Source organism: Lissotriton vulgaris, chromosome 9 (assembly GCF_964263255.1).
Source record: "Lissotriton vulgaris chromosome 9, aLisVul1.2, whole genome shotgun sequence".
NCBI classification, from domain to species: domain Eukaryota; kingdom Metazoa; phylum Chordata; class Amphibia; order Caudata; family Salamandridae; genus Lissotriton; species Lissotriton vulgaris.
Genome location: NC_141697.1, coordinates 1068675488 through 1068691246, shown reverse-complemented (window position 1 = coordinate 1068691246; position 15759 = coordinate 1068675488). Strand labels below are relative to the sequence as shown.

Below are 15759 nucleotides of genomic sequence, written 5' to 3'. Positions count from 1 at the left end.
GCCCCAATCGCCACCACGCTGGCATCAGTGCGGCCATCGGTCACACCACAGATTAGCTTTTTGGCCCCTGGGAAAATGTTTACGAGTACTCATGCATTAGACTAACGCATTTCAGTGTGGTGGTCTGCGCCTACTCCGCTTTCCAGCCTGAGCTCTGAAGTACCACTGACTGGTAATTTGGTTTTAGCTGACAGAGCATTGCTGCAGCAGGCTTTGCGGCTTGGGGGTTGGCTTAAGCAACTCGCTATGGCCAATCAGGGCTGGCTACAATATGTTTCAGTCACTCGGAGGCTAACGTCACTGACGTGACATAGAGACTGTGTCTTGTTAATTAATTTGGCCAATCAACTGCCACGGCCCAGGCTGGGCGCATATTCAGTTTGTAGAACCAGGAGCTCGCAGGTGCAGCTGAGCTGAGCTCACACCGCGCAGCCTGCATAAGATCATTAGAACCTTAGCGACCCTTGACCCCACCAGGTAGGTGGCTCCCTCTCCGCACAGCACCGCCTGTGTCTCCCTGCCCCAGCCGCCGCTGTTGAGGAAGTTCAAGGCCCTCCACCACCCGCAGGCTACTCACCTGCGGCTCATCCCTGGTGGCCAGTGGTAGGCCGTAGGTAGGTTTGTTCATCCTCCGCTTTATTGCTTTTATTGTATTGCCTGTATTTTCATTGTTGTGACTGTGACTGCTGTTGTCTGTCTTCCCCCGCTGCCTGTACGTGGTCCGTGCCCCTGTTTTCTTCTCTCTGTTCCCCTCGCTGCCCCCATGCTCTCTCTGCCCGGTTTTTCCTTCTGTTCCCTCACTGCCCCCGTGCCTCTCTGCCTGTTCTGCCTTCTTTTCTTAGCTGCCCCTGTATTTCTGTACTCTGTATTCTGCCTCTGTTCCACTCGTTTTTTGTGCCCTTCCAGACCCAATTGTTTTTCCTCGTTTTTTGTGCTTTTCTGCCCTCTGTTCCACTCGTTTTTCCCTCGTTTTTTGTGTCTTACTGCCCTCTGTTCCACTCGTTTTTTGTGCCCTTCTGCACTCTATTCCACTCGTTTTCCCCTCCTTTTTGTGCCCTCCTGCCCTCTGTGCCACTCGTTTTTCCCTCGTTTTTTGTGCCTTTCTGCCCTATTTCACTCGTTTTTTTTGCTCTTCTGCCCTCTATGCCACTTGCTTTTCCCTCATTTTTTGTGCATTTCTGCCATCTGTTCCACTCGTTTTCCCCTCCTTTTTGTGCCCTCCTGCCCTCTGTTCCACTCATTTTTTTGTGCCCTTCTGCCCTCTTCTGCCCTCTGTGCCACTCGTTTTTCCCTCGTTTTTGTGCCCTTCTGCCCTCTGTGCCACTTGTTTTTCCCTCGTTTTTTTGTGCCTTTCTGCCCTCTGTTCCACTTGTTTTTGTGCCCTTCTGCCCTCTGTGCCACTTGTTTTTCCCTTGTTTTTTGTGCTTTACTGCCTCTGTTCCACTCTTTTTTCCCTCGTTTTTTGTACCTTTCTGCCCTCTGTTCCACTAGTTTTTCCCTCGTTTTTTGTGCCCTTCTGCCCTATGTTCCACCCTTTTTTTTTGCCTCTTTTGCCTTCTGTTCCACTAGTTTTTTGTGCCCTTCTGCCCTCCGTTCCACTTGTTTTTTGTGCCCTTATGCCCTTTGTGCCACTAGTTTTTCCCTCGTTTCTGTGCCCCTTTTGCCTTCTGTTCGACTCGTTTTTTGTGCCCTTTTGCCTTCTGTGCCACTTGTTTTACCCTTGATTTTCTGTCCCTTTTCCTTCTGTTACCTTCGTTGTCCCTCACTGCCCTCGCCGCTGCTTTCCCTGCGGCCCCGCCCCCTGACTGCCCAATGCCCATTCCCTGCCCCCGCCGCCCAGCTGCTCCTCCCTCCCAGCTCCCCATAAATGCCAGCAGCTGCGCGTCCGCGCAGCTGGCACGCCTAAGGAGAGCCCGTCCGTGCCTGGACCGCGCCCAGCGCCAGAACCCCTGGCCCCCGCACCCGCCACGACGACTGCCGCTACTATGACGCCACACACCTGCTTCAAGGTCGCCCCAAAAGGCACACACGGCCCCTTCACCTGCCGGAACTGCAGCTACACCAGCCTCAGAGCTGACGAACCACCCTCCAAGAAAGACCCCAACCACCTCCGATGCATACTACTGAACACCAGCTCCACACGCAAGCATGCCGTCGAGTTCTGGGACCTGCTCGACACAACATCCCTGGACGTCGCCTTCCTGACAGAGACCTGATTTAACGACTCCTATGCACCCGACATCACCATAGCCATCCCAGACGGCTACAAGATCACCCACAGAGAACGCACCAACGGAGTCGGAGGAGGAATCGTCATCGTCCACAAGAACAGTATCAGGGTCTCGAATAGCACTGATGACGCGCTCAGCATCGCCGAACACATGCATTTCCAGATCCACACATACCCTAATTCCACCCTCAGAGGCACCCTCGTCTACCGACACCTCGGACCCCGCCCCCAGTTCAGTGACTCCATCGCCGACTTGATCAGCATGCACGCCCTGAGCTCCACCAATTGTATCCTCCTCGAAGACCTGAACTTTCACCTTGAGAACAACAACGACAACAACTCCACAACCCTGATCGATAACCTTGCCAACCTCGGACTGTAGGAACTCGTCACAATGCCCACCCACTCCGCCGGCAACACGCTCGATCCAGTCTTATCCTCAAGCCCGTATGTCTCCATCAGCCAAACCACCGAACTCCTCTGGACCGACCACTGCTGCATCCACTTCGCCTTCCAGAAACCCACCACACACCACCGCACCCAACAGATCCCTCGCCGCTGCAGCGGCAAAATCATCGAAGACCAAATACACGCAAACCTCGTTCTCAGCCCACCCACCAAACCCTCCAACACTGACAACACTGCCCACAGCCTCAGATCCTGGATCGAGGACTGCGCCAACACCCTCGCCCCTCTGAAGAAACACCTCCACAGAGACACCAGGAAGAGGGCCAGCTGGTTCACCCCAGAACTCCTAGCCTTCAAGCAAGCCTGTCGGAAACTAGAGAAGAAATGGCACAGTGACGAAACTCCAGACAGCCACTCAAGCACACAAGGACGCCATCCGCAACCACCACCACCTCATCAGGGTGGCCAAGAGGACCTCATTCAAAGACTGCCTCGACACCAACGCAGACAATAGCAAAGAGCTCTTCAACATCGTGAAGGAACTCTCCAACCCCAGCTCCAACATCAGCGACATCCCGCCGTCGCAAGTCCTGTGCGACTCCCTCTCCACCTTCTTCCACCGCAAGATTGCAGACATCCAAGAAAGATTCAACACCCAGACAGCCCCAACAGACAGCAACACAACAGACCCTCCATACACCATTGACCACGACCACCTGCTAGCCTGGGCCAGCATGAGCATCGATGACACCATCAAGACCATGCGCTCAATCCACTCCGGCAGACCCATTCCCGCACCACGTCTTCAACAGAGTAAGCAGCTCCATCGTAACCCACCTGCGCAATGTCATCAATCTCTCCCTGGAGACAGCGCCCTTCCCAGAGATCTGGAAACACGCCGAGATCAACGCCCTACTCAAAAAACCTAAGGCAGACCAAAGAGACCTCAAGAACTTCCGTCCCATCTCTCTGATCCCCTTCCCGGCCAAGGTCATTGAGAAAACCTTCAACAGACAGCTAACCCGATACCTCGAAGAAAACAGAATCCTGGACCCTTCCCAGTCAGGGTTCCGCAGCAACCACAGCACCGAGACTGCCCTCATCGCCGCCACCAATGACATCAGGACCCTGCTGGACAACGGCGAGACCGCAGCACTCATCCTCCTAGACCTCTCTGCCGTCTTCGACACCGTCTGCCACCGCACAATACGCGCACGCCTCCAAGCCGCAGGGATCCGAGACAAGGCTCTGGATTGGCCCACCTCCTTCCTCTCCGGCAGAACCCAGAGCGTCCGCCTCCCCCCATTCCGTTCCAAAGCCTCCGAGATCATCTGCGGCGTACCCCAGGGATCCTCCCTCAGCCCGGCGCTGTTCAACATTTACATGGCCGCATGCACACGTAGCCCGACAGCACGACCTCAACATAATCTCCTACGCCAACAATACTCAGCTGATCCTCTCCCTCTCCAAGGACCCCATCACCACCAAAGCCAACCTCCACGAAGGAATGAAGGCCGTCGCCGACTGGATGAAGACCAGCCATCTGAAGCTGAACTCAGACAAGATGGAGGTCCTCATCATCGGCTCCAACCCTTCAGCCTGGGATGACTCCTGGTGGCCAACGGCACTGGGGGCAGCCCCGACACCCACCGACCACGCACGCAACCTGGGAATCATCCGCGACTCAACGCTCTCAATGATCAAGCAAGTCAACGCCGTCTCCTCCTCCTGCTTCAACACCCTCCGCATGCTCGGCAAGATCTACAGATGGATCCCGACAGATACAAGAAAGACAGTCAACCAGGCCCCCATCAGCAGCAGACTCGACTACGGAAACGCCCTCTGCGCGGGTGCCCCGACCAAGCTCATCAAACGACTAGAGCGCATCCAAAACGCCTCGGCACAACTGATCCTCGACGTACCACGCCACGCCCACATCACCCCCCATCTGAGAAACCTGCACTGGCTACCCGTCAACAAGAGGATATCCTTCTAGCTCCTCACCCATGCACACAAGGCACTCCACAAGACAGGCCCAGCCTACCTCAACAGACGGCTGCCCTTCTATATCCCCAACCGCCAGCTACACTCCGCCGACCTCTCCCTCGCCACCGTCCCGCTCATCCGAAGAACAACCACCGGGGGAGAGCCTTCTCCCACCTCACCGCCAAGACATGGAACACCCTCCCACTGAGCCTACGACAGACCCAAGACCAGCTGGAGGATACTCAAGGCCTGGCTGTTCGATCAGCAGCCCCCCTCCCCCAAGCGCCTTGAGACCCTTGCGGGTATGCAGTGCGCTTTACAAATGATTGATTGATTGAGCGGCTGCTACGGGACAGTAAGTATTGCAACCATGAATACAGATGGAGTGAGACAGCCAGCGCTGCTTAGACCAGCGGACCGGACGCAGCGCTTCCTGAGAGTTTCAAGTAAGTGTGTCTATGTCGATTAGGCTGCTGATGTTAAAGAGTCTGATCATGACGGGTCTTCTGAGATCAGAAGCTGAGGCCAAGTGTCCCAGTATTCTCGGACTGTGAAAGAGACAAGCTGATGTCTCTGTTGCTTAACCTTCGTGTTGCTTCACTGAACCTCCTGCAGAGATAATGAGGAAAAGGTGCACTTGTGCTCTTAGCTGCAGTGGTGTGGAAGATGCCCTTTACTGAGTCACAATGCGCTTGGACGCTGGTGCTTAGAACTTGAGACCCCTGCCCTGTTCTCCAGGTGTACTTCTTAGCAGTGACGTACTGATCCTCAACTCTGCAACTGCCTCAGAATAGGTAGGGCCTGTGAGACTTTGCTGCTGCCTTAAGCAAGCTACGTTTATATATGTATGGAAGGGCTTTTCCCCCACTCCGTTCATGACCCATAGGTGCCGACTGGTAGGAATGAAGTCAATTGGGCATGAATACAACGTTGCATGTTGTGTGCTTGCTGAGCAATTCGAAAGCGTCACCATCTGTCCTCTCTCCATTCCTGCACCAATGTCCTTGAAAGTCCATGCTGGCCGTATGAAAAGAAGCGTTTTCTAAAAGTACTGCCAGCCCAAGGCCTCAGAACCCGCAGCAGCGATGGATCGCCCAAAGGGCCAAAGCAAGGCAGGTTATGCATGCTGCAATCCAATCTGTAGAGCACCGCCTGCCCCTCTGCCACGCAAGGCCCAATGAAGACCCCCTGGCTTCCATCCTGGCACTAAATCACTGGACAGTCCTTGTCACTGGTGAGTTGTACTGTGAATGTGTCATTGTGAAGTGGGATCGGCCAGTAGCCTCGCCACCTTTCCCAGTAAATTATGTTGTAAAATTCTTCTAAGACCCACACATGATAAACTGGAGTTCATACAAGATAGTCCGTATTCATTTTTAACACTGCTTTTCTTCATTTGTTCACTTTATCATCCACGGACCATTAAAACAGCTATGGAACACATTTTAAAGGGCTTTACTCTCATGTTTCCAGTTTGTAATATGCGCTGATATGAGGGACAAATACAGGCTTTAAGGGATTTAAAATATTTATGCTGGGACATTAATAAACTGGTCAGGCCAATAAAAAAACACCTTGTTAGCAACTCTATTGGCTGGTTCTGGTGGATGTACAAGTAGCTGGATTGGCTTGATCTAGTTGGGTTGTATGAATATTTACGGCGTGTGAACAGAACTGCGCAGGGCAGGGATGTCCAGGCTTGGAATGGGGCTGGACATGGCCAGATTATCAGAGCTTGGATGAGGGTTTTACGAGAGTTCAGCAGGCGCCACTGAAAGATCCTCCTGAGAAGGCGTATTGTCCAGAAACACGAGCCACAAATGAATGTTACTGGGGAATGTCAAACATGAAAGAGCTTACTCGAGCTGAGAACATCTTCTTGAGAAGTTTGATGTCCCTCGGTCCATCTATCCCCATTCTGCCATTGCAATTGGACATGGGCTTTCGGGCGATTGAAGACCAAGCAAAGCTACGCCCTTTGCTTCTGTGGGCCCGCATCTGGAGAGTTCCTGAGCTCTCTAGTTATGCGGATGGCCTGCGGGAGATAATCAAATCTCCAGGTTGGGCAAAGAGACATCAAAGCACTACTTGCCAATCTGGGGCTGGAAGAAGCATGGCATCAACAGACAGCCCCGCCCAAATCAATGCTAAAACAACTCTACTGGAGATGGGTGGCAAACAAAAGAAACTCTTCTGCAACGATTTGTAAATCGACAAGAAACTTTATGGAGTCTAAAGATGTCCCCATTAGAGAACTGTATTTGGACATTATCTCAGCCCCATGGGAAAGATCCCTGTATTTTAAATTTAGAATAGGTCTTCTCCCCGTAATGGAACTCACAAGTCACTGGAAAATTCCTCACCAGACTGCACCGTGGTGCCCCTTCTGCCCACAGCGCCGTGAATCTGTCCCTCATTTTTTATTTGAGTGTCCTGCCTACAAGGTTCCACGGATGAAATGGCTAAAACCCATGTGTCTCACACTGGGTACAAGACATTGTAACGTGGCACTAAGGATATTACTTTCAGACACTCGCACCTTTTATGCATGCGCCACCTCGAAGTTTCTTGGGTGGGCATGGCGGATTCGGTCAAAAAGGCTTAGACAAATTGTTTAATCATGTTTTTATTCTTGCGGTCTGTTTCACAAACATACCTTTTTTAGGTAATTTATATAATTCTCCCCCTAAAAATAATAATAGTAAAAATCGCCGATTCCTATCATGCAAGGGGTTTTTTATACTTTTTATTTTCAATGCTTCGAAAAGAATTTTATATGTATGTATGCTTTTTAAGATATTTTGTATGTCGAAATAAAGCCTATTTGACTTGACTTGACTTGAATGTTACTGAGTTTCTGAGTGAAGGAGCCGGGTCAAGGTTGGTAAGCCACCATTCATCTGTCTAGTGAAGCTGTGCTTTACCGAACAGTATCTCTGTTTTGTCCCTGTTTAGATTAAGACAGTTCAGGGACGTCCAAGTGACAATTTCCCTCATGCAGGTGATAAAACAATGCTTAACATTCTCAATGTCCTGCTCAAAAGATATAACTAATTTGAGTATTGTCTGCATAAGAGAGTATTTCAAAACCGCAAGAAATAACTCTCTCTCTGTCAAGGGGAGCGACATAGATGTTAAAGAGCGGAGCCCCGAGGAGCAAACACTCTTGCCCAGGGACAGAGGCTTAGATTGAAAAGGGCGTAGAGTAATCCTTTGAGTCATGTCCTTAAAAAAAAAAAATCTATGAGCAAATTTAGGGCGGAGCCCTGAATCCTTATCTCATAGAGGCTTTGAATCAAGATGGAATGTGAAACGGTATCAAACGCTTCTGAACAGGTCAAGAAGAACCAGAATAGCTGGTGTACATGCGTCAAAGAATGCGCTGAGTGAGTTTACTACCGCTGGGAGAGTAGTTTAAGTGTTGTGGGAGGGTCTAAACCCCGATTGAGAAACATACAGCAAATGGTGACTCTCCAGGCAGGAGGAAAGCCGTTTCTTAACACGAGACTTTAGAACCCTGTCTGTGGAAGGAAGGCGAGAGATAGGACGCTAGTTTCCTTAAGATCAGTATGCGTTTCTTTAAAGATCAGTTTAACATGGGCGGCTTTCCATTCCCGAAGAATGGCCGCTGAAGACAAAGATGGGTTGCATAGATGTAACTGATGGAGCAAGAAGGGTGGAAAGTGTATCTATATGTTGGGGGCAAGGGTCCGAGGGAGAGAGCTAGTAAATCTAGCAATTGAGTTTCTGCAAAAGGCTCAAACCTCTCTAACACTGCAAGAGTTGTGCTACAAGCAGATTTAGCGAGACAGATAAAGATTAGTGAAGTAGAATTATGGATATTACAATAGATATTCACTATTTTAGTTTTAAAATGGGTAGCTATGGTGTCACAAAGTGTCTGTGTGGCGACATGGTTTAGTGCAATCCTTTACGACCCTAAATAGGTCTTTGGCGGAGTTCCTTGCTTGGTCAATTCTGTTTATAGTGTAGCGTCTATGTGTTGTTCTAATTCTACTGTGATAGGCTCCTAATTCTTCTTTATATTGATGTTTGTCTAGGTCGTCCTTTCGAGTACCAGCAATTATGCTCTAATCTTTTACAGTTTTATTTATCAATTCTTAGTTTGGCTGTATACCTTGGAGCATTAGGTCTACAGGATTTAGTGATGTGAGATCTATAGGGAGCAACTGTGTCTAGGGCACAGGGCAGGGACTCTAGAAACGAGGCCCACGCTGAATCAATATCCCATTGGCTGTCTAGATCTGTGGGGCTTAAAGTACATTGAAAACCTTCTAGTAACCTGTTTCCAAGGTCTTGATCTCAAGAAATTTGCCATTTTGCATTTAGTAGTAGTAGTCCCAATAGGGACTTTAAAATTACTTTAAAAAATGGTCAGTCCAGGCAAGTGGTTCATGAATATCAGCATGCAGCAACGTGTAGTTCAAAAATATAACTTCTAAGGTATGCCCAGCTGAGTGTGTGTGGGCCAGACTTTATCTAATGGAAATCTACTATTTCAAGACAGCAAGGTGGATACAACTGGGTCGGAGGCTACAACTACATGATAGTTGAAGTCCCCTATCAAAAGAAACTTCTGTGAAGGTAGCACATAAGGAGCTATTTGTTCTATTAATTTAAGGCTAAAGTCTCCCATTCTGTTGTGTACAATAAGAAAATAGCAGTACAATGATCAGTTTGGTAACTTTATAAATGTGCACAGGTCCAAAATTAGGAACATATTTTTTTTATAATTAGTGGATATAGTGGTATCCAGTAGATCTAATCATTTTCTTAAATGATACTCTCCAGCTCATGCGCCCACATGCTCAATGGATATCATATTTTACAGAACTATTGCTGTAAAAGTAAAACAGGTTGGTACATTATCTTTTTTTAGGTTGAACCAAGCCGGCGCTTGCGCTGTCTGAAAGATCTGTGGTATGTACTTTGTGTGGGCTTTGGAGCATTGCTCCAAGAGACTGGTCTGCTTCCGCTTTTGCTTAGGGACTACTTTTTTCTAGCAACTGCCGCTATTTAACTGTCTTGATAGAAAACAACCCCTAGAGGTCAGTAAAATACCAGAGTCGCTTTCTGCTTAGGGACTTTCTTTTTTAACAATGTTTTTAGCAACTACGTCTATTTAACTGTCTGGATAGAAATTGACCAGCAGAGGTCAGTAAAATACAAGAATTGCTTTACCCAGGATAATGTGCTCCATAGCTAAAAACTAATAAAAGTTCCAAAGGCGAGAACTATTGCATTGCAAATCTTGTTCTCTTGAGTGTTTGTCTTGCCTTGCTATGGACTCTTATTTACCTCCTCTCGCTCGATTAGTCCCTTTTCATATAATATCAACGCTATCTGAGGGCACCTGACGAACAACCCTTTCTTGGATATTCCAGCCTTTTTTTCTCAGCTCTCTTTTTCTTAGCTAATATTCACTATTGTTTTTTGTGATTTCCTATCATCTACTCTTCTATTCCCTTGATTGCCCGATCCTAACAATTATTTATCTGTTTCCTTTGTTCTTTTCTTATTTATACTCAGGCATTTTCAAACGTCCTTTTTCTTCATTGGACCCCTCGTACATTTTTTCAACCTACCTTAGTTTTTGCGTGTAGATGTTTTTAATCGTGTGAGGAAAATGAAGAACAGTAAAAATTAATATTATAATAATGAAGATAAAGCAGGACTTATAAAGCGCATGGCGACCCGCAGGCATCCCAACGATGGCAGAGGAAAGGGGCTGTCTATTGAAGCAGAGAAAACATTCATGCGCTAGTTCTTAAAGAGACAGGTCTAGGTACTTCCGAAAGCCTAGCTCTTTCAAAAAGAATGGTAATAACAATAATAAAAACTTTACCACTAATAACGCTAATATGAATATAATAATCATCATCATCATCATAAAAGCAACAAGTAGGACAATCATATCTATCTTTACGATGTCTACGACTTTCTTTTAAAAAATTTAATGTTGTTTTGTGATGTTGACTTTGTTACCTGACGCTGAAGTGGTCCCTTGAAACCCAAATTATCTGCCATTCTCATTGCTTGGCAGTCCTTTACTCCTTCAAATATATCTATTTCTTCCTATGAGAATAAAAAAGTAACAATATTAGACTTCAGGAAAGCAGGAAAAACATAGGGGCATATTATCAAGGGGGTTTATCTCCGCTTTTTTGGCTTTAAAAGACAAGAAAGCAGAGACAAAATTATCTCCCTATTACCTAGCTGTCGCTAACACCAGTTAGCGACAGCTAGTAGGAGATAGCGACCATCTTGGGCCCCACTTTGCATGTCAGTGATATTTATCACTAATGACATGCAAAGTGGGCGTGCCAAGATGTTAGCGACTGAAAACAGTCGCTAACATTGCTATCTCCTATTACCAACTTTTGGAGATATTCGCGCTAAGCGCGAATATCTCCAAAAGCGAACACCTGCCTTGAGCAGTTCTTAGCCATGTTATCCAATGGGAGGTGGATAAAATGGCTAAGAGCATTAGCTCGGTAATGCATGAATATCGCGGACTTTTCAGCGATATTCATGCTTTGCGGCGATTTTTATCGCATTTGCGTTAAACCTTGGTAATACCAAGGTTTATTTGCGGTAAAAATCGCCGCAGCTCAGCAGTAAATTTTTGTCTCTAACCAAGCAATAGCGATAATTATCGCTATTGCTTGGTAATATGCCCCTGAATCTACCATTCCAAAAGAATATACTTTAAGCGCTGATTACGAGTGCCAGGCATCTCCCAACGCAGCAACACTACACGAGGAATTCCATTCCTGATGAGAATTGCCACGCTCTGCCGCATGCGGTAATACCGCCCCCCCCCCCCCCCCCCCCCGAAATCCCAATACCACAGAATCTGGGAATTATCCAGTGCGGTATTACTAAACCGTCATGGCAGATATTTGTACCAGAAGGCACATTTATTGAACAGAACGTTATTTCCACCGCTTTTCACAGGATGCCTGCCATCTGGTTTTATGATGCGAAATGTTCATGTCGAAATTTGTGCCCAATTTATATCCCAATTTGGCCAGCATATCCATTTCTAGGCCAAATAAGGATTTACAAATCTAATGCAGACCTTAGCGAAGGCTTACCTATACACTATGAAACTAATGACCAAATTAAGGCAGAGATTAAATTATTACAGCTGCCAAGATAAACGTGGAGATTTAACACGTTTCCAGAATAATAAAAAGCCTGGAAAAAAACATACCTAAAACCTACAGAACTCTTCAGGGTACAACATTCATCAAGCAATGCGACACACCATTTTACACTTAAGCAAGCCACAGAAAAAAATTACATCCTTGTTATTACTATCTATGGGAACCTACGTCAGAAATATAAAATACAATGCCTTGTATTATTTTCTGCACCCAAAATAGAAATATTCTTGGGTAACTTTTTGTAATCTAATGAAACCTTTTGATAAACTGCTGATTACCTTGAAGATGAGTTCTGGGCTTTTGGCTGCCACTTCTTCAATGTCAACACCTCCCTGTGGGCTGCCAACCAAAACGGGTCCATTACAGGCTCTGTCCATCAAAATTGCCAAGTAGGTTTCCCTCGAAATATCTAATGCTTCAGCAACCATTACCTAAATCAAAAACACATTGAATATGGTTAGTTGAAAAAATAAATAGTTACAAGTTTCATGTATAGGCATTGCAAACACACACACATAAATATATATAAATACATATAAATATACACACACATACACATATATACATACACACACACACACACATATATATATATATATATATATATATATGTCTTGTCTGAATAAAGCAACCTGTTAAAATCTACCCGGGAGTGCGGAGAATTCTTTGTTGGAGAACGAAGGAATTTGAGCAGAAATTATATATATATATATATATATATATATATATATATATATATATATATATATATATATATACACACACACACACACACACACACATACATATATGCCACTGGGTAGTCAGGATCGTGTTTCTACAGGAAATGCATTTTATGTGTAGCTAATAACTGGTTCCGTTCGACGAATCTTCCTCAACCAGGAAGTGGTGGCAGTCATCCCGATCCTGAATCCTAAGAAAATTCAAACAAACGCTCAAGGGGGCATTGTAGGAATACCCTGACTCCCTAGGCCTGGTGGCGGGGTCCCAGAGGGCTCCCAACCGCAGCCAAAAACATTTAAAACAAAAAGATTTGCTGTGAATTAATAGAAAATCCACAAAGATGTGGAATTTTTTTTTTTTTACATTTTACCATGTTTTTTTCTTTAAACTCCTATGGTGGGCTAGGTCCCCCCGAGAACAAATGTTTATATTGGGAGGTGGGGCGGCGTTCCTAGCCGATTTTGGCCCCAGAGACCCATCCTGCAGAGCCCAGCACTATTTCCTGGGGGAGAGGGCATGCGGCCCGCCCCCCTACAATTTCAGCCCAGGGGACCACATCCCCCAATTGTATTCTAAAAGGGGAGTGGGCACATCTACAGACCCGGCCTCATGTGCAAAGGCCTCCCTCTCTGAGTCATAGATGGTCCTAGAGACCCCATCCCAAGGGTCAGCTCACAGGCTATGTCCCAAGGTGCACACATAGTGAGTTCCCTGCCTGCACTGGAGCAAGAAGGGAAATCTGTTTTTGCGTTTGCTTGCCAGGAGCATTTTCAAATCTCCTGCCAAGCAGAAGCAAACATCAAGTCTGCTCCCAGTGGGAGGGAGCTTGAAAATGCTCCCGCCTGCAGGAAGCAGACTTTGGATCGGTTTCCCTGCCCGCAGTGAAGCGGGCATGGAAACAAAACTAAATATTGCTCTTGCTTTGAGGAAGCAGCATTATGAGCTGCTCACTCCGGGCGGGTGCAATGCCGGCTGGGCCCAGCACCCTCCAATGTTACTGTGCCAGACCCTGGTGGATGGGGTCCCCTCCCCTTTATTATGATACCAGGCCGCTGGGGATGGGGTCCTGGGACAAAATCAGCCCGGTAGGGGAGAGCCATATGCCACCCTCCCCTAATGATAACGCTGGGCCCCAGGGAATGGGGGTCCCCTGAGCTAAAATGAGGGAGGAGAGGCCGTGTGCCCCCCTCCTCTTCATAATCACGCCAGGCCCTAGGGTCCCTGGGGCCTAAAACCGCCTGAGGAGGGGAGTTGTGTGCCTCCCTTCCCCCAACAATAATGCCAGTCCCCAGGAAATCGGCCAGAAATTGGCTTGTAAAGGGGTGTCACGGGCCCTCCTCCCCCTAATTATCATGAGGGCCTTGGGTGATGGAGTCACTAGACCCTGAGGCCAATCACCCACAGCTTATTCCTAAAGGCTGTTTGCAGTGTTGGGTTGGCTGCCTTTGGGGGTTGGCTGCCTTTGGGGGGGTTAACCACAGGGCCTGGCCACAGGCCAGCCCTTGTGGCCCACCCTCCACTATGCACACCCACAGTGGGGTTGGCTGCATGTGGGGTGTTGGCCACAGGCCATGCACGGCTGGGCTGGATTTATGGCATGGGGTTGGATTTAGGTATTAAAATTAGATTGTATTGTATTTAAGGATTACTTTCCACCCAAAAAAACAACCTAGAAATTCACTGAAAAAAACCAAAGGTTAAAGTAACGTTATAGTCACGTGAAATGTTCACCTAACTATAACAATAAAACTCTAAAACCCAGAGAAATTCACTAGTTATAGTTAGAGTTATCTCAAGTAATAATAATCCACATTTGTAAAGCGCCAACAGTCACCCATAATGGTCTCCATGCGCTGGGGGCCGTCGGGAAGATTAAGCAAGCTATTGCCCAGAGTCTCATGGTGCTGGGCTAATTTGCCGCCGGTGCTGGGGACCGAACCGAGATCCACAGATTCCAGCGTCAGTCGCCCTGGCTGCAGCGCCACACCTCTCCCAAGTAACTATAACTTGTGCCCTAAGGTAACTAGAACTCACCTCACCATGCTCTGCTAATTACCTCACATATTACATCATTCATGACATCTTTTATCCCATCATTGATATCAGTGCAATATTATCAGTAAAATTATTGATGAGAAAAACTGTGATTGCAGTGGCGCGAGTTATAGTTACCTTTGGGCACAAGTTATAGTTACTTGAGATAACTCTAATTATAACTGGTGAATTTTTGTGGCTTTTAGAGTTTAAAACATTACGTTGTTACTGAAAATTTGGCCTAACTTTAACTTTACTTTAACCTTTGTTTTTTTCAGTGAATATATATATATATATATATATATATATATATATATATATATATATATATATTACAAAAACTCTAACTTAAAATTGTTGTGTAGCCTCACATTACATATTATACATTAGCTCACATATTCAAAAGGTCTTAGAGAAGGTAATAACATGCGCCTTCAATGGTTGCAGTCTCACAAAATAGCAAGGCGTGGGTAATCATTTGAAGTGCAGAAAAACACAAGGACATTTTACGTCCTGAGGTAATAATTTCATTCAAACCCTCCTTACTTACCAAATCGGTAGATTGAGTAGTCTTGACTTAGATATCCACCTCTTAATTGCAATTGACTGAATATCATTAAATATCTTCAAAGAAAAACATTTTTGCAGTATTGCCTATAGTCTCATACCTGGGATTTCTTAGAACTTCTTCTAAACCAGATTCATAACTTGCATGTTTTGTTAATGTTTTTATTCTTTTCTTCCTGCATGCATACTTGATCTTACCTTATTTTTTAATATATCTCTTTAGGGTGTGTGGCATCTTGGTTATGCCTACTCTAGTGCCATGGTAACTTGAAGTATGTTTACTTGACATGGTTCTAGAATGGTAGTGGAGAGACAGTTAGACGAAGCTGTGGCTGATAGATGCACTTGTACCTGCTTGCCCCAATAAAGATACTTACTTCACCTACATTGCCTTGGAGAATCATCCTTACAATTTGACGACGATCGACGGGATATACACGTACTCAGGAGAGTAACTTCTACAGGATTTCTTTAAAAAAAAAAGTTTCTACAATTTTTGCATCTTTATTCAATTAACTATTCAGAGCTATCCTAAATTTGACATATACCCTCCAACGCCCAGAGCAAACAGAATAGAAGATTACCCATATTGGGACAACTATGAGGGCATATTTTTGCGCA

The 15759-nt window shown here is 46.4% G+C and overlaps 1 protein-coding gene across 1 annotated transcript in view; it reads right to left on the bottom strand.

Moving 5' to 3' along the window:
* SUCLG2 (succinate-CoA ligase GDP-forming subunit beta) overlaps nucleotides 1-15759 on the bottom strand; it is a 420935-nt gene that overhangs the window by 199187 nt on the left and 205989 nt on the right. Inside the window, exons 5-6 of the mRNA XM_086939039.1 lie at nucleotides 12093-12245; nucleotides 10631-10720 (exon numbers count right to left, since the gene is read on the bottom strand). Of these exons, the coding sequence (XP_086795165.1) occupies nucleotides 10631-10720; nucleotides 12093-12245 (243 nt within the window). The remainder of the gene's footprint in view (nucleotides 1-10630; nucleotides 10721-12092; nucleotides 12246-15759) is intronic.